This window comes from Aethina tumida, chromosome 2, assembly GCF_024364675.1.
Source record: "Aethina tumida isolate Nest 87 chromosome 2, icAetTumi1.1, whole genome shotgun sequence".
In the NCBI taxonomy this organism is placed as follows: domain Eukaryota; kingdom Metazoa; phylum Arthropoda; class Insecta; order Coleoptera; family Nitidulidae; genus Aethina; species Aethina tumida.
Window position 1 is genome coordinate 27610770 of NC_065436.1, and position 20456 is coordinate 27631225.

Sequence of the window (20456 nt, forward strand, 5' to 3'; positions counted from 1 at the left end):
AATTGTCTAAATGAATAATGATTTTTGATTGTTAATAATCCAACAATGTTATTGAAACTGTTTTAATTAACATCCAAAACTGCCGCCATGGTCGACATTAAAGAGGAGATCCAAAATCATACTCAAAACTCAATCTATATAAAATAATTGTAAATAAATAGGTAAAGTTCGTACAGTCGATCCTAAGTTTATTTAAATGAAAATTTAATTGTAGGGAGTTTAAATACTTATTAAGTAATTATTTTCAAAATTGTTAAAAAAGAATATATTTTATATTTTACATTTAAATTCAGCGTGTTTTAACAAAATAATTATGAATTTTTAATTAAATTTGGAAGTATGAAAAATTTTAAATATAGAAATTTATTTTCAATTTTATTAAAATACTCCCATGTTAGTTAGAACATAGTGTAATATATCCTTAAAAAGTTCCAATAAAATTATGAATACCCAAAATTGTTTAATTTTAGCACCTACCATTAATGGTATGTATCGCAAATGTCAAAGGGAAATCACGATGCAGAAACGTACGTTTTCAAGTTTTTATTGAAAATTAACTTAATAAAAATGTATAATTCGTTTATACAAAGCCCAAAAGTTCAACACATATACTCGAATAAATACCGCGTCAGTAGACATTCTGCAACACAATTATTCCTCGTTTGTACATTCCTCTGTTTTCTTAACTTTCTTAGCGAACTCTGAAAGATCCCTTCTCATTGAGTAGGCATCCTCACCATCTGCATAATATTTAGGTTCGATTTCTACCGTTTCGAATTTTAGCGAGTTTTTGTACAGATTTAGGGCCGCTCTGTTGCTCTTACGAACATGGAGGGAAACGTATTTAGCATCAAAACATTCAACCATTGCTTCAGAGGCCTGGTCCATCAGCTTTTGAGCCAGGCCCAATCTGCGGTGGGATCGTTTCACAGCCAATGATGTTATGTGTCCGTGCTTCAGTTCTTCCTGGTCTTCTTCCATTTTTGCCAACACATACCTTTAAATAGAAAAAAATATTGGTTATATAATAAGGTACAAATTTTTAATTAATTAAAGTACTGATAGATTAATCTCTAATGAGCAAATCAATTATTTAATTAGGCACTTATATTACTTATTAAAAAGTGTGAACCAAACATATGTTTAATAAGAGGATAGTATATTAATGTTTCATTTATTTGTGGTGAACTTTAATTCTGATACAATTTAACTTAAGCAATTTGGTAATAAGCATATACCCTGTTAAATTGTTACATACCCAACAATATTCCCTTTTTCATCCTCTGCCACATAACTGAGCTGGGGCCAACTAAGGCCGTGATAAAAATAGTACTTCATTTGATAGTTTTCTGGCAAACACAGCAGGTTGCAGTGCTGCATGTTCATTAGGTCTTCAGGCTTTGCACAACGGATGTTCATTTTTATGGGTTATGTCAGTCTCTTCTAGATTTAACTTTAGTTGATTTAGAATTGTCGTCTGGTTTGTCGCGTTTGTGGCCCCAAATGCTTGCTTGCAGTTCGCGGACGATGGCTAATTTGGACAACACTGCTTTCCACACAATCAACCACCCTACAACACATCACATTAACCTAAATGTTTAATCAACGATTTAGATCATTACAAATAGCAATGAAAACAAGTATCAGGAATATATTAAGCGTGAGATCCAATACTTCTTTAAGTAAACCGTTCATGTTAGTTCTACCTCCTCTTTAAAACAGTCACAGATAACTGAGACGTTGATTTTACGCCATTTTGTTGATAAATGCAAGTTATTTATTATCATGTTATCAGGCGAGTTAGAACTTTGAACTATTGGACGACACTATTTCAGCACTTTTTGGAGTTCCTCACCTTAAATTACGCCGACATAACAGGCGAAAAAAACGTCAATTTGTCAAATTGCCATGCTTTATTCTGGTGATTTTGATTGCACGAGGTTGGACAGAAATAAGCGGTAAATTTAAATATTCACCAAGTATTTTGTTTACAAGCGAATTATTATTATTATATATTTTTTTTATTTAATACTTGCAATCATTATTATTTATTAGACAATTTTTAATTTTAAACGATTCCAATAGAATTTTAAAATATTTATATGTTTCTATTTAAAATCTGTTACAATATGTTAGATTTTTACGCACAAGTATTTTTGTAGAACATCTTGTAATTTAATTGAGTATTTTAATATTAATATACATTTTTTTTTGTGAAAATTATAAATTTTATTAAATTCGGAGCAAAAAATTAAAATATTTTAATATTTATTATAAAATATTTCTTTCTGTTTAAGTAAGTTACATACGTTTTTACACACACGATTTTAATTATTGTTGTTGTACTTTTTATTTTATAATTGTGTATTTCATTATTAATATACATACTTTTGTCATACAATGTGAACAATTTTTTAAATTAATTTGTTTATTCATACTTTTTACAATCAATACAACTTTTTTTGGAAATTATAAATTTTAATAAAACCTGTAGTAAAAGAATTGAAATATTTTAAGATTCATTAAAAAGTATTTGTATATTTCACTGTTTAAATAAATTTTTACTTTTTTACATACATGCTTTTTAAGTATTTTCGTTGAATATGAATCATAAGTTGACATTATGTTTAAATTAATTTGTTTATTCCTACTTTTATAACCACCAATGCTTTTTTTGTGTGAAAAGTATAATAAACCTCGTAATAAAAGAATTTAAATATTTTAAGATATATATTAAATATTTGCATATATGCATCTGTTTCAATATGTTATTTATATTTTTACATATAAGTTTTTAAGTATTTTATTAATCATTATTTTATTATTAATACGATAATTTGTTTATAATTTTCATCTAATGCAATAAATGCATATATTTCAATAAATTCTGAAATAAAACAATTTAAATATTTTAATGTCAATTAAATATTTCATTAATTATTATGTTTTTTTTTTCTTATAGAGTTGTAGTATAAGATATACATAGCTTAAAGCAGCTAATTTTGAATTATTAGCTATCCTTGTATCACATTATACAGTGAAACAAATTAAAAATAAACCGCAACTATCGAGCCACATCATAAATGGATGAAGCCCTAAAATATTGGACGCTAGCACCGGACAAGAACCCGCAGGACCGTACGTGCATAGGATGTCCGGTCGACGGACTCTCATGCTTCGCGAAGAAGTGGTCACGTGACAGCGGAGCCGCGGCCGCGGCTTTCTTCTTTCTTCACTGCGTTGCGAGCTTTCCTCCTGTGAGGACCACGTCACGGCCGCCGGCTCCCGCACCCGTTCACTGCGACTCCGTTTTCGTGTCAATCCTACGTTCAGTGACTGTCTGTTGTGGACTTCTTGTTGTGGTGGTTTTTAATTATTTTTTCTTTGCGGAATTTTTGCTTGGTGTTTGCCAGTGATTTGGATTAACTAGCTGCTGGAGGAGAGGCGTTAGATAAAGGTTCGGTTTTTGTTGTTTGATTTATTTTTCCCAGTGATGGTTTTTTTTATGCAAAGTGAATTTCGTTGACGGGGATCCGAGGTGTCAAACCTGCTTTTTATACCAGTTGTGGCCAACACAAATTTGCTTTGTAAATGACCGTTTAAAGTTAACGATCTCGCCGTTTCGGTTAATTTAAATTACATTCGAAGAATTTACATCAAATTGCGAAATTTGAAAATTTTTAAAGTAATATATAATTTTTTTTTATTTTTACTTTAGATTTATTGATGAACGTACAAATTTTTTAAAGTATTTTATTGTATTAAATTAAAATAAATTGAATTATTAGATTCATCAAAAAATTTATTCTAATTCTAATCTGTCTATCTATTTAATTATAACAAACATATTCAAATTGATTATTTACGTATTTTTAAATGTTGTATAATGTTACATCTCAAAAAGTTAATTATTATATAAATATTAATTATAGTAATTAAATCATAAAAAATAAATATATTATACACATAAATTTGTTTAATATCATAAATTGCATATATATGTTAAAATATAAGTACAAAAGTTTTTCAGTTTTATTAATTTCCATATTTATGTCTTGTTTTATTTATTTTTATATGTTTTTATTTGATTGTAAAAAATATTTATTTCAATATTTTAATTATTATTATTATTATTATTTAAAAAATACCGATATATAATTATATATAAAACACGTAAGTATATTCATAAAAAATTGTAGAAATGTGAAGATAAAATTATTGTAAATAACCTTGAAAAATGTACATAATAATATTTGTTATAAATATTATTATAAATGTTTAAATATTATTTATTTAATTATAGAAAATAATAAAATTTTTAAAATAATTTTTTGCAATGAAAAGTTAGATTAGATTAAAATTCTAATTAAATTATTTTAAGTCAAGGTAACTATATTTTAAATAATAATTTGTAGTTGACTACAACAAAGTTAATAAAAATATATTATACTGTGGTTGTAGTATGTACCTTGTTTGGTTATTTATGAAAATAAATTTAACAATACAATTTATATATCTGTGGTATAATAATATATTTACAGTAAATAACTTATCAGTTATATATTTATATATTGTTCTTTTAGATTTAATTATGTTTATTTTGTGTTATAATTATATAAATATTTTTATAAATATGTTTATTTAATTAAAAAAAAATAATAATACATTTTTATAAATAATTTTTGCAATGAAAAGTTAAGTTAGAGTAAAATTAAATATATTATAAGAGATAAAATTAATAACTTTATTCGACTTTTTATAAAATTATAATATTTTTAAAAATAGTTAAAAAATAGTCCTAGAAGAAGGTAACCATTTTTTTACATAATAATTTACAGTTGACTGCAATAAAGCTAATAAAAATATGTTATCTATTGTGCTTGTGGTACCTTGTTTGGATATTAAAATGTATAAATATATTTAACAATAAAATTTATATATGAATGTGTTAAAATTATGTTTACAAAAGTAAAGAGCTTTTTAAATTCAATTTAATTTCCATTTCAATATTTATTGTTTTATAGGACTTTATGATCATCTGTCGTAATTATATGAATACTATTATGAATATGTTTATACATGATAATTATAAAATATAATAAATAAACATTTTGCATCATTTTTGCAATGAAAGTTAAGTCGGCTATTAATGATAAATAATTTAAGAATTTTTTTTCTTGACTTTTTATAAAAATATCACATTATTAAATGAATTTGAAAGGTCACGAATGTTCTTACATCAAACCGGCCAGTTTTTTCATAATAATTTATAGTTGACCACAACAAAGCCAATAAAAATACGTTATCTATTGTGGTTATAGTACCTTGCTTGCATTGTGCATTTTTATTTAAATGCCTTGTAATTTACCTGTCCGTAGCCGCTTATTAATGTTATTGCCATCCGTAAACTTGTATTTTTAATGTTATAGGTCGACAACATATTTATTTTCGTATAATTATGATGATGACTAATACATTAATAAAACTAAAAAATGTTCAATAATACCAACAATTTCCACTGAACGTATAAGTCAAACAAAGCTTATTTGAGAATTCATGTAAGGAAACTTTTCTTTTTGTTTCAGTGACAGAATAAAAGCACATGTGTACTAAATAAAATCTGAACCAATTGGTCAGTACTACCAATATTTTCTACTGATCGTATAAGTCAAATAAAACCTTTTAACTTATAAACCTCATTTTAGATCTTTAGAGTGTAACCTTTCATTTTGTTATAGTGAGACAATAAAATCTGGTCACAATTATGTTCATATCCTACTAATTTCAAAGTAAAAAAATATTCAATACTACCAATAATTTTCCACTGATCATGTATAGCAAACAAAGCTTTATAGTTTACAAACGATATTTGAGAGGTCATGTGTGAAACCATTTTTTCGTTTCAGTGACATAAAAAGCACATGTGTGCTAAATAAAATCTGGACATACATGGTGTCCATATCTTATTAACTCAACAAAACGATGCCAAAAATTTCTATATCGTCTAATGTCAATTGAGTTCCTATTGATCTCCTATGCCATTTAAAGCTCTCTAATTTTAACGGTATTTACATGGTATTTACCAGTGTTTGCCAATTGACAATTGCCCGTTCCTTTCAACTGCAACTGTAAACTAAAACGCTACTAATTTGTTAGACAAACGTCTACGCCTTATTTTCTATTTGTTCGTAACCGAGTGCTAAGTACGGCAAATTGGCTTGGTGAACATTTATGCATTGTTAATTCAACAGGACGATAATCAAGGTGGTGCGGGATGTTGCTGAATTTTTGTTCTCCGCTTTGCTCCCAAGAAAACAAGATGTCCAGTGATTGTTAAGCATTCGATGTTGTATCAATGCGACGAGACACGACTCTGATGAAAATTGAGACCTGCCAACAATGCAGACGTTTGATGAAATTTCTCTTTTATCGAGTTTCATTGCCTCGAAACCGCACCATTGTCAGTAATTTCCTGTTTATTAACAATTAGACATATTAGATGCTCTGAATACGTCGCTCGCGATACAGATAATTCCTTAAAGAAAAGAAATTCAGTGTGCTTTTCATTGAAATGAAAAACAATGGAAATCGATAGGCATGCCATTGTAAAAAATCGAACGTATTAAATACATCTGTTGATACTTGGAAAAGAAGTGGCACATCGCATATATTCGAAAGTCAATATGTTTATACAATAATTTCATTAATATTATGTTTTCATTTTCTTGCCGACCTACATTCGATCTCGAGTCTGTGGACAGTTTAGGTATTAATCCGTCGGTGATTTGCCCTTAACGTGTGAACAATCAAGTTTTCAGGCGAAAACTGAATCTAAAATGCGGCAGTTGACTTTCAATCAAGATTTATTAGGAAAAGATGTATAAGTAAAACATCGAGAAAGTTACTGTAGAAGATTGACTGTTTAATTTAAAATCGTGAAAAATTATATCAATAGATTAACAACGTTTAAAATTCGTATCGTGTTTGTTTGGTCGTGCCGAAAATATACACAAATGGGTTTAAGAACAATGGCATATAAATGAAAATTAGTTGGATGTTAGACAATTTCATGCATTATTTACTTTTGGGGACGTTAAGAAATTTTTAAGTGTATCAAGAACAAAGAAATTATAGCCGATTTGAAAATTAATTAGTAGAAAATATAAAATATATAATATAGCTTAGAAAAACTTGAAATATGATCATGAAATGTTTGTTTAAACTAAAATTATTCAAAAATACAATTTTTATACAGAAAAATTATTCGTATTTTATTTTTAATTATTCAAAAGGTTACTTATACTCACTTTTTGTTAATTTTGTAATAGAAAGAAAATAGATATTTAAATAAAAAATATTATTTTCAAACGGAATATCATAATATTATTTATTATTATTTTGAATATTATATATTATTATTATGTTGAATATTTTAATTAATTCTTATTATTTATATAACTGTTGTGAAAACGTTAATGAAAAATAAAAATACTGAAATAATTTAACAAAGTTTAATTTAATGTAATTTTTTAAGAAAAAAGTAGGTAACTCAAATAAAATTCATTAATTTTTTATTACTTATTTTTTATATAAAATAATATAATAATAACAATAATCTTTAAATGATGATTTATCGTCGTTAACATTTTAATTAATTTTTATTATTTATATAACATATAATAATAAATTAATATTTTTCAAGAAAAACTAAATTTTCATAAAAATAATCTTATTATTCCATATATATTGTTACTTTTTTAATAAAAAAATAATTTAAATAAAATACTAAACAGTTCTTATAAAAAATACATATTTTTAAGTTGTTAATAATTATTTTAGTATAAAATTATATATTAAATCAAAAGAATTATTATCATTCATTATCATTGTTGAACATTTTAATTAATTTATGTTATTTACATAAATAATGCAAAAATTAAATTAAAAATATTGAAAAATGATATTAATTTAAACTACAAAGACTATTAAATACTAAATATATGTAATTTTAAACAATTTACATTATATAAAATAATATTATAACAATAAACTGTAACCATTATTGTTGAATATTTTAATTAATTTACATTTTTACATAAATTACAAAAAAATATATATAGATGTAATTGCAATTTAAGTTTTTACAAATTTAAAAATAATTTTCTAGAAATTTTTTATAAATTTTATTAAGTAAGTAAAAAATTATGCCATAATAAAATGAATAAACGCCATTAATATGCATTGTTTAGTAATTTATGTAATTTGCAATATTGAAAATCATATTCTATAAATAAACTGTGTATAATAAAAATATCAGGAAGTTTTGATTTTGGCCAAAATAGCAGCGATTAAGTAACATTGCAATACTTCGATGCGTGCCAACACAATAATAATTAGGAACCACGTTAGAATCTTTATACCTTGTGCACATCGTAATTGTTCTTATTAATTTCATAACGCCTCACTTTTTAAAGGCGATTTTGAAAGTGAACTTGAATTGTTTCACTTTTTATGCTAATTGATATTTTATGCAATTATATTGTTTAATTAATGGGCGTTCAGTTATTAACACGTACCAATTGTTGATGTAATTGTATTTACTCAATTCGACAAAACATGTAAATACTATGTTTTTGAAAAACATTAACAAACATGTTTTTATCATTCTTTGTTTTTAATTTATTTCGAAATCTTATAATAATCATATTGAATATGTTATTAGTGTCCAGCAAGTAATGCCTTAAAGTTATTTAGAATGTAGGTGAAAGGTGCGAATTCCTTATGTGCTAAAATCTATTATTCGTTTATCAAACAATTTTGCATCTATAATATTAGGATTGTTTATGAGCATCGACAAAAATACTAATAGTTTCGCCTTTCCTTTTCGATACGTCGCCTTGAGTCTGAAAAAAACACAATCTGCTCATGATTTCGGCAGATTTCGATCATCTAATTGCCCCAAGATACGAATCTGGACCACCTATCGTCGAATAATGCGAATGCACAACAAAAACTTATGCATAATTCAACAAATTAAATGTTGATGGCATTGAATTTAATTTTAATAGCAGTATTTTCTAAATGTTACCTGTTCAACTACACAAGACGTTGCGAAACTTCGTGCAACTATGGGCAAATGTGGAAAAAATAGTGACTTGATAATGTTTTAATTGGCGACCTATCCCGATTTGAATTCGCAAAGATTTTAAAGATTAATTCTAATGGCATTGTTTCGAAGAATCGGTAACCTAGAGCTAAATAAAGAGACTTAAAATCAGTAAGCTTTTGGTTTAATTAGTGAAATTATACATATATAGAGTTCTTTATCTAGCGGGTTAACCGACGATGGATACTCCATATATACATATCTAAGAATTTTAAATAAATTTGAAGCAAATATAGTTAAAAAACAAATGATGTAATACATATCTACAGTTATTCGGGTTTATTGGTTTGTTGGAATTATTTCTTAACGTTTCGCTAGCACGACTGGTTAACATCTTGAGAGGTCTGATTTGGTTCTTGGCACATTGACATCTGATTGACAACTAAATGACAACTTAGACAATTGATGTTCTAGAACTTTCGTTCTATTAGTTGGCCATTCTTATCTGCTTAGCGATTTTGGTGTTTTGAGCACTGGTGTCCATATTTTATCAAACTTCAATGCTTATTTTTTTCTGTTGAAGTTGTTTCCGCGTTTATGGTATTAAATTGCTTTCCTAATTATTCTCTTGTGATATCCAGTTGTTGAGGCAAGCAATTCTGTATTTTGGAATTTTAACTTATGATTTGCATCTAACAGTGCATGATCAGGTACAGCAGACTTGTCTGATTGTCCTAGTATTCAGTTTCGTTTCTGTTCCTTAACCCTTGTCCTTATTGAACGTTTTGTGGTACCAATATATACTTTACCGCAAGAACATGGTATAAGATATATCCCACAAGCTGTTTGATGGTTTCTCGTATCTTTGGCAGGTCTGAGGCTGTGCTGAATCTTCCTTGTTGGTATAAAAACAGTATGGATGTTTTGTTTTAATAAGATTTTTCCGATTCTATCGGTAACTTTACATATCTATGTACAGTACAGTATATTAAAAATTGTAATAATTTTTAACATTTACCAAAAATGTTTAACATCCATATTTGTAATTTTATTAGTCTTTTACTATTACACAAATTGTATAATATTTATAGAAAGTGTTATTTCACAACAAAACCTATCAAAATGCCATTGTCCAATTTTATAATTTATTACTAGATTGTCAAGAAAGTTATTGTCTTATTTGGTTCCTTAGTGATGCATATTGGGTCAAATTTTTATGTCTTGATGTGAGGTGATTTTAAATGTTGACAATAATCAATCAATAGAAGCCCTTAGTTGAAATTCGAGCTCCACTGTCAGAGAGCTTGCTGATGAATTAGACGTAACATATATTACCATTTTCAACCAGCTAAAACAGTTTGGAAAGACCAAAAAACTAGACAAATGGGTGTTGCACGAACTGAAAAGAAAATCAAATTTTAGGCATCGAGAAAGAACTATTTATTGATTGGATTTTGATTAGTGATAAAAAGTGGATACTATATGATAATCGGCATGTTCAGCACAATGGTTGGACTGCAACCAGGATGCCAAACACTTTCCAAGAATAAAATTACACCAAGTGGTGGTCTGCTGCTGGTGTCATCCATTACAGTTTTGTGAATTCTTTCGAAATGCACCACAAATTCCAACGTATGTGCCTGACATTAATCAACAGAGTGGGACAAATTCTTCATCATGAGAACTGATACTGCAGAAGTTGATCGAACTGGGGTACGAAAGTCTGCCTCATCCTCCATACTCACCTTATCACATGAAAAATGTATTTCTGAACCCCAGAGTTCTATTCCACCGGTATAAATAAGCTTGTTTCTCATTGGAAAAAATGTATTGATTCAAATAGTTTCGATTCGATTAAAAAAATTTTGTTTAAGCGAGATTTGTGCATTTTATTTTGAAAAACGTAATAACTTCCTTGTTAACTTAATAGTTCAAATCAAAAAGTTCGATGCAAATTTAATTCGCACCTGATATTATTAAACTCTAGAAAACGAATGAAAAATTCAATTACAAAACCCATTCACCGTCAAATATTTTGTTACACAGGAAATCGAAGCCATGTATTTATTTAACGACAATTTTAAATGGAAAGGAAGTGCATCGTAAAGCTTCATGAACCCAGAATTCTTATTTCTAAATAATGTTTAAATATTTACATGCGATAAAAGAACTGGCTGGACGTTTTTAAAACTTGATTTATAACAGTCCCCCGACAAATTACTTGCATTATAACGGCAAACTATCAAATTTCTCACATTACACCTCTTAACGTATTCAGATAATACCATAATTGGGAATTGCCGAGGAACATATGGTGGATAATCTTTTATAACTGAAAATACATTAGTTTAAAACTGTGAATAAACCTCATGAAATGTTAAATTAACCTGCTAATCTTTCGTAAAACCGTTTCCAGTGGTTTGCTCTGACCAAAAATCGTTTGGTCGAACGACAAAGTAAATTAAAACCGAGATCAGTATATCCGCTACAAATTTAACAGAGCAAACACAATTTCTACATTTCTAAATTAACCTCCACAAATGAACAACGAAAATTTCGTACGCAAACGAAACAACAACAATTTTCCACAATTGTGCGCGTAACATTGTCCGATCAACATTCAATTCGTGTGCAGTTTTAATTTTAAACAAACATACGATATATTTACACACGATTTGCATAACAGCTTTGCATTGGCACCCGCACGAAACAATTGTTTCAAGTTTACACGCGCTAACCAAATTGACATTCTGGTATTTCGCCGAAGAAAGTGACACTTGAAAAGTCACTCACGTAATACGTAAAATCGACATGCACATAGTAATAAGGGATCAAAGTCGATGGTGTTTCCATATTCTTGCTGACTTACATGTTTAAGAAGCCCGGTTTTAAACGAGGACTCGATGCCGTTTCGTAACCGGCGCAAGACTAAACAGGTGCTTAACTATTTTTTATTAAAATCACACGGTTACGATTTGCGTTAATTAATTTTAATTGATTTTTCGTTTCTGTTTATTTGCGGTTATTATTACTCGATTCAGCAAAATAAAAATATTAATTATTACGTAATAATTGACTAATTAAGTTAAATCTAATTAGAACTTTACCTTTTAATAAATGTGTAATGTTTTCGAAGTCTTTAACTGTAAGTTGTTTTCTACTGTTTTAATTAATTTTCAATATTTTTATTGTGCACTAAAATTTTAATTAAAACATTCGATTACTTTATACGTATATAATTGCGTATTCTTTCTTATAAAACTCACCATTCGTGGTTTATAATAATATCAATAAATTTATATTGGCTATAAAATTTTATTAAAAAATATTACATTATGCCAACTAAGAATTATTGTTTGTTAAAGTAAAATGCGTTAAATAAATAATTTAATTTACATTTCTATGTATGTCAGTTTGTTTGTAGTTCGCTAGTTTCTTCCGCACGAATAAATTAAAAACTAATGAAAAACTTATGCCATAATTAGAAAACAAAATACATATATATTAACTTTTAATATTCCCTAACTTATAGTCGTAGTAAAATATTACATTTATTACACAAACATATTGGGATATATGGACTTGAGCTAATTTCAAGATAATTGGATTTAAAATATTCGATTTAATAAATAAAAATGGTATATTTTTACAATATGTATATTAATTTTTTAACAATTTGCTGAGCAACTATTAATTTTCCCATAAGCAATGAAGTTTGTTCACAAATTAAATATTTTTGGAATATTTTGGGGCAAAAATTTTTTAAGATACATAGCTTATGTTTGTAAGAAAGGAGATGTAAGTGTATTTGGCGGTCGTCATTTATTTTTATGAAAACTTTGTCATTTATTTTTAACAATTTAGTGTTTCAGACTAAAAAATAAATGCAGAATTTATTTCGGTGTTTGTTTTTGTGTTGTTCAAATAAATTTGTTTTTAAAGTTTTCTGATTTTGTTACTTAATATTTAATTACCAGTCTGATGTGTCTCCATCGAAGATGTAATTATGAAACTTATCATAAATGACAAAATTAAATTATAAAATGATGTCACTTACATCCTTACGAAAAATTATCTTTGTTTTCAAAAAAACAGAATGATACATGAATATACTAAAAACCTGCCAAATATCACTTTTTGAAAGTATTTCAGAAACTGCCAGATATATCAAAATACAATTAGTATTCAACATATAAAAAAATGAGCGCTTGCACATTGAAGTAATGTTTTCTCTATTTGGCATTCAAAATATTCATAAGAATCAAAACAATCGATTTGGAATAGCAGTACCATTTTATGTCTTAAAAATATAAAGAATAGAACTCAGACTTCGTTTGCTTATTACACCATAATACCTTTAAAACCTATTTAACCGAATAATAACAAAATATACATTTAAAACTTCAAGAACGTCGTAGAAATTACTTTCCATATAACTCGACAGATCAATTTATATAGTCAAAAAATCAATAGTGACTCGACACAATCGGTATTTGTTGAGGCATCTTTAAAAGTGGAGTTATTAGTGAAGGTAGAGTTACTTTGGAATTAAACTAATTGACATTTTATTCCATGGTTTACTCGATCAAATGAAATAAATTTATTTATTGATATCTAATTATAAATAAAAATATTGTGCATTTAAATTCAATACCATTAAAAACTTTTGATTACCATTGTAAAGGTATTTTGATTACCAAATTTTCTGAAACTTATGCGATGCTTTAAGAAAGTAATTCAGAACAACAAAAAAGAAAGATATTTTTAAGACCTAATCTGATCTATTTAAGTTAAACCGCCGTAACTATTTTGTAAATAATTTAAATTTTAAAGTATATTATCTCAAAAAATAGATATTTAAAACAGCAGGTACCTATGTACATAGGTCATAGAAAATACATCCATTAGCACCGGACAGAATCAATTTTTGCAATGTAGCAATTGTCATAAAAAATGCATTTATGTGACCATTTAATATGTTATTTTTCTAGTGAAATTATGACTGATTATTTAAATTAACTAAATCATGGAATAAAATATTCATTAAAAACTTTTGATTAGCAAGTTTTTTTTTATTTTGTGATGCTTCAGAAAAACTATAATATTTTTTAAAATGTAATTTTTTATGTGAATTGGTGTCTGTTAAAATGTGGAGTCATTAGTGAAGGTAGAGTTACACTTAAAATTGAATTTGAGCATCGTGTTAGCACTAAGAATAAATTAATCGTGACATTATGTAATATAATGTTGCTTATGAATTAATTTATTTATTAAATTCGAATTATAACTAAAAACTGCTTTTTAAAATCCATTCTTGTCCATTTAACTGTAACATTTTTATTAATAATAATAATACAAAAAATATATTATTAACACTACAAGTATGTCATAGAAATTACTTTCCATAATATCAGACAGATGACTGCCGGAACATTTTTTACAGCTAAAATATCGGAAAAGATATATATTAATAAATCGATGACAATATTAAATCTAGTGATATTATGATTTATCAATTAAATTATCTAAATCCTTTAATAAAATGTAAAAAATATCTGAAAATATCAAATAGTGATTCAACACAATCTGTGCTTGTTAGAATATCTTTAAAAGTCATTAGTGAAGATAGAGTTACTAACAAAATTGAATTTGTACATCTTGTTGGCACTAAGAATAAATTAAATGTGTCATATTCATTAAAATCAAATTATAAATGGAGACGTTATAGCCGCTGTATATTTAAATTCAGCATAATTTAAAACATCTATAGATCAAATTTTATGAAAATATGAAGTAATAATAATAATAATAATAATAATAATAATAATAATAATAATAATAATAATAATAATAATAATAATAATAAATAACATTTTGGTAGTAGTTCCTGGATGACTATTCTGTACAAGTATTATATTAGTCACAGCGTAAATTATGGGATTTAAAATACCTTTTCCCAAATAACCGCCTTTTCCAAAGTGATTCATTTACTTGAAAACTACTTTTAGGTCGTTATTAACAGTTTCACATCGGCGTAAAAATCTCAGACCGTCCGATTTCATCATTAGCCACTAACGATACGTTTTTCGTGCACGATGTCACAAAAATTTCCCACAATTAAGCAATTCAGTTGTGATTGTCGAACGGCACACGATTATTTTCTGTTGAAGGCACATAAAAACCGGCAATTTATGCAATGCGCTTAATTGCCCGCAATGTCCCGCAACTCCCCGCGCAATTATTTGAGCAATCGACAGTCAACGTCTCATTGATTGCGAATTATTAAACGAGTTGTCACCTGAACCGATACTTTCGTTAAACGGTTACGCCGATTTAGGAATGCGTTAATAATGCAATAAAACGATACGGTGGCAGAACGCCGCAAAAACAGAAAAACCGAACGCATTTCTAAACATTTAATTACCACTTTCTATTTTCATTTGCCGTGTAGCCGTCGAAAATGAGTGGAGGCAAAAATTCGCGTTGTAAACCGAGATTGTTTGATTGTTTAGAAAGCCGCATCGGATGATGGGCTCAAATGGAGTCCATTTGAATATTTTTATGGTGAATTGTTTCGACTAATTTCATTGTTATGTATTCGATAAAAAAATAATAAACGGTCAAAATTAATATGCGACTATTTGCGAGTGAAACTCCCGGATTGTTGCGAACGCCGAAATCGGTTTCAAATCCTGAATATATCGTGCGCGACGAGAACAAGTTTAAATGTCCATGTTTAGATTGTGCCTTGACATTTAATGGATATTAGAGAAGTTTAGAAATGAAACGCAGTCGTGTCAGCGGTATGGCTCTGGAAGAATGCAACGGTTACGACGTTCGGCAATAATGAAACTCTGAACTATTCTTTTAATCTCCGACATATGGCACTGTTGGGTAAAATTACTGAGATAATTGGAAACTGGTAAAATGATTGTTGATTTTGGAGGTCTTCTGAATTTGGCACTTGGCAATTATGTATTTTATATGAGAATACAATGAAATGTGCTGTCGAAATTAAATTAAATTATGCACATTTGTACAACTATGTAAATTTTTATTGGGAAAAAATATCATTACCATTTTAATTACTCTTGCAAGGTCTTAACTCCTTCAAAATTAAGTTATCAGTCAACGGAACACCTTCTCTTTATGATAAAATGTAACAGGAGGTATTCAAACAATACATATACTTATTTCTCTGACCTTCTGAATTTGGCACTTATAAATTATTAAAATTATAGATCTTTGAGCAACTTTATATAACTGTTTTTCTTGCAATTACACAACAATTAACAAAACATAACAGAAGATATTTTAACAATACAAATAATTGGACACGGGTACACTAATACTACTAATTTTGGAAATATTTCTATTTGGTACTTAATTTTACGGTTTTGATTGAGAATATTTCGAAAGTGCTGCCGAAATAAATATAAAATTATGCACATTTATACAATTTTATATAAATTTTTATAAGGATAATATCAAAGATCTTATCTAAGGAAAAATAAAATATACCAGAAGATATTTAAACTAATAAATAATTGGAAACTGGCATAATCACTTTAATTTTAGAGATCTTTTGAATTTGGCTTTTTGAGAATTATGGATTTGATTGTGAATATTACGAAATGTGATGTCGAAATTAAATTAAATTATGGACATTTGTACAAATTTATGTAAATTTTTATTAAGAAGAATATCATCCTACTTTTATTGCCTTTACAAAGTCTTAACTCCCAAACATTTGTGATATCAGTCAATGCAACAAAGTTTATAAAGATTTTATTTAACGGAAAGCGAAATATACCAGAGATATTTAAACAAAACAAATAATTGGAAACTGACACAATTGAGCAAAAAAAAAAAATAAAAAAAAAAAAAAAAAAATAAAAAAATAAAAAAAATAAAAAATAAAATATAATAATAAATAATAATAATAATATTATAATAATATAATATAATAAAATTATATCCACTTGTACAACTTTATGTAAATTTATATTAAAAATAATATCATCCTACTTTTATTGCCTTTATAAGGTCTTAACTCCCTCACAATTTGGATATCAGTTAATGCAACAAAGTTTCTCCATGATAAAGATTTTATTCAACAAAAAATAAAATATACCAGAAGATATTTAAACTAAACAAATAATTGGAAACTGGCACAATCTTTTGAATTTGAATTTGACACATGAAAATCATGGATTTGGTTGTGTATATCACGAAATGTGATGTCGAAATTAAATAAAATTATGAGCATTTTTACAACTTTATGTAAATGTGTATTAAGAATAATATCATCCTACTTTTATTACCCTTACAATGTTTCAACTCTCCCACAATGATATCTCATTGTTGAGGCAACAAAGTTTCTTTATGACAAAGATTTTATCCACAGAAAAGCAAAGTATAACAGAAGATATTTAAACAAAACAATTAATTGTAAACTGGCGTAATCACTTTATATTTAGAGATCTTTTGAATTTGATTGCGAATATCACGGAATGAGCTGTCGAAATTAAATAAAATTATGCCCACTTGTAGAACTTTATGTAGATTTATATTAAAAATAATACCATCCTACTTTTGTTGCCTTTACAAGGTCTTAACTCCTCCATATTTGGGATATCTGTCAATGCAACAAAATTTCTCAATGATAAAGATTTTATCCATCGAAAAATAAAATATACCTGAAGGTGTTTAAACAAATCGAATAATTGGAAACTGACACAATCATTTTCATTTTAGAGATCTTTTGAATTTGGCATTTGAAAATCATGGATTTTATCGTGAAAATCACGAAATGTGATGTCGAAATTAAATAAAATTAATGCCCTTTCTACACCTTTATGTAAATTTGTATTATGAATAATATCATCCTACTTTTATAGCCCTTACAATGTCTTAACTCCCCCACAATGAAATATCAGTTAAGGTAACAAAGTTTCTTTATGATAAAGATTTTGTCTAATAAAAAATAAAATTTACCAGAAGATATTTAAACAAAACAAATAATTGAAAATTGACACAATCTCTTTAATTTTAGAGATCTTTTGAATATCATGGATGCCGCAATTTAATAAAATTATGGACATTTGTACAACTTTATGTATTTGTAATTTGTATTAAGAATAATAAGAATAACTTTATGTGTTTTCATTAAGAGTAATATCATTACTATTTTATTGTACTTATAACCTTACCTTCTCCTTATGATAAAACATTATTAATAAAACAAATCTGTAAAATTATTCAAACAGCAGGAGTAAGTACATGGTATAGAAGTGAAAATACGTTTCATATTTATCTATGTGGAATAAATTCCCACAAAAATGTACATGTGCGATGTATTTCCTTCAGCAGAACGTTGCTCGCCAATTTTACTCTCACCTACGATCATCAGTTAACGATGTGATAAAACAAATCTTTATAAAATTTTAATGATCCATCGATGTGGGTCAGATCGCGACTTTCCTGTGGCTCATCGTGTAGCTGGAACGTTGCCTTTTAAACGGTCGCTCGGATGCTTCATTTTCGGTGAAAGTAACTTCTCTCGTGTAGGTTTAGAGGATGGATGAATGGAAAGTGAAAAGTGCATTGCAATCTTAGAATTGATAAATCAGATTGTCCCATTTCGGGCCCGGCCGTGACGTTTATAGCCTTGGACGAAAAAGTGTTACGTCGGTTGTGCCCACAACAATGTCTGCACAGGTGCACATATTTGGGAAAATTTAATTTTTATTTTTAAATTAACTTTTTGATGGATTTCTTAGACACTTCACAGAAATGAAAAGTTATCATTGAATATTATTAATGTATTAGCAAAACTAAATAAAAAATAATCGATGATTAAATAAATTTTGATTTATTTGCAGTAGGAATGCATAATTAATATACAAGTAGGTAATTTTAATTTATTCATAAATTTAATAAATTATTTTTTTGCTCAGCGATAATTGTAAAATCTGATATCAAACTTCCTTTCTTAATCAATTTTTTAGGTAGTGAAAGTATTGATTTTATAGATGGCTAATTATAAGCGAGCTATTATAATTACAGATCCTGAAATATGCATTAAAAATATGACGGACAGGTTTCTACGTTTTTCTCCGTTGACAAGAAATGTTTACATTTATAAGCTGGCCGTGACCTTAACTGAATTTATTTATTTTAAAAGAGAAATTTATTACATAATTTCTTAACATGTTTATAAAAACTGTGTCAAACTACATGTTATTAGAAAAATTTTTCGAAAACTTCCATTATATAAGTTTTTAAGAAACACTAAATTTTTCCAAATTTAGCAACAGTATTGTGTTTTGCTTTTTTGTTGTTTTGAAATTTATTATATTTAAATTTTCATTGAAAAAATATAAGTTATATAAATTTTCTTATTACTGGCCATAAATTATCATATTTTGTTTAAAATAAAAAAATATATTATGTTTCTTTTGATTTTCTTATTAAATGTGGCACTTATTTGTTGTATTTTTCAACAATGAATTTTATAAACTTTTTAGTTACTTTTTTGAGTATAACTTGAGATCTAATTGACCGATTTGGCTAAACAAAAATTCAAATTAGAGATAAATGAAAATTCTATAATATTTATTTATATAGTTTTGAGATTTATCCTGAAATGCAATGATTTTAATAACTTGATACAGGCAAAAGTTGATGCTGAAAATTTACATATGTACTGAGAGTGATAGAAATTACAAAATTTTTTACGTAAGAATGACTCCTTTACGAAAAAAATAAGCTACTGAAAAAATCGAACGAAAAGTTAAGTTATGAATTTTGAAGAGGTTGAAACATCTATCTTGGGTATACTAATAAAAGTGTGTTATAAAAAATTTTGACTCTTTTTTTGACTACAGTGATTAGCTTTAGTTATCGATTTTTGATCGAAAAACCGAATTTCTTATATTATTAATACCACTAGACCAATCTCACAGCTCTACAAATGAAAGTTGTAGAATGTTCATTTATCTTTCATTTAAAGGGTTGTTTCCCTAAATTGAACTATCAGAGCTCGAGTTATACTCAAAAATGTCTATGTAACTCTGAAAATTGAAAAACAAAGGGTGATTTCGTATTTAGTAAGCCAAAACTTTTAGGAAAATCAAAATGACTGAAAACCAGTGTTATCAATAGACAAATCAAAATTATGCAAAGTTTTATAAATTTAGTAACAACCTTCTATAATGTTTGAAATTTAATTATAATCAATTGGTACACTTTTAATAAGTAGTAAATAAAACATTTGTTAAATTATTAATTAATAACTCATTAAATGTCTAACCTATTTATTCTATTTATAATAAAAAATTTAATTTTT

General features: G+C 27.1%; 2 protein-coding genes across 3 annotated transcripts in view; one reads left to right on the forward strand and one right to left on the reverse strand.

Annotated features, from left to right (window-relative positions):
- Nucleotides 1-528: 528 nt before the first annotated feature.
- LOC109601330 (N-alpha-acetyltransferase 10) lies at nt 529-1945 on the reverse strand. Of its 2 annotated transcripts, none has more exons than XM_020017563.2 (3): nt 1856-1945; nt 1259-1570; nt 529-997 (listed from the first exon to the last, which is right to left on the reverse strand). In XM_020017563.2, exons 2-3 carry the CDS (start codon nt 1417-1419, stop codon nt 652-654), a joined length of 507 nt encoding a protein of 168 aa, XP_019873122.1. In that variant the 5' UTR covers nt 1420-1570; nt 1856-1945; the 3' UTR covers nt 529-651. The 2 variants fall into 2 exon arrangements, with proteins under 2 accessions (XP_019873122.1, XP_019873123.1); XM_020017564.2 differs by lacking the exon at nt 1856-1945 and adding an exon at nt 1623-1779.
- A 1281-nt stretch (nt 1946-3226) lies between these two features.
- LOC109601331 (uncharacterized) overlaps nt 3227-20456 on the forward strand; it is a 113605-nt gene continuing 96375 nt past the window's right edge. The window contains exon 1 of the mRNA XM_049962896.1: nt 3227-3457. The gene's annotated coding sequence lies outside the window, so the exon portion shown is untranslated. The remainder of the gene's footprint in view (nt 3458-20456) is intronic.

What these genes read in the sequence shown, in the direction of transcription:
- LOC109601330 (XM_020017563.2), bottom strand. Translation starts at nt 1,419, where the DNA reads ATGAACATCCGTTGTGCAAAGCCTGAAGACCTAATGAACATGCAGCAC. An exon ending in GAAAAAGGGAATATTGTTGG is followed by an intron (nt 998 to 1,258) that starts GTATGTAACAAT and finishes TTCTATTTAAAG; the next exon opens with GTATGTGTTGGCAAAAATGG.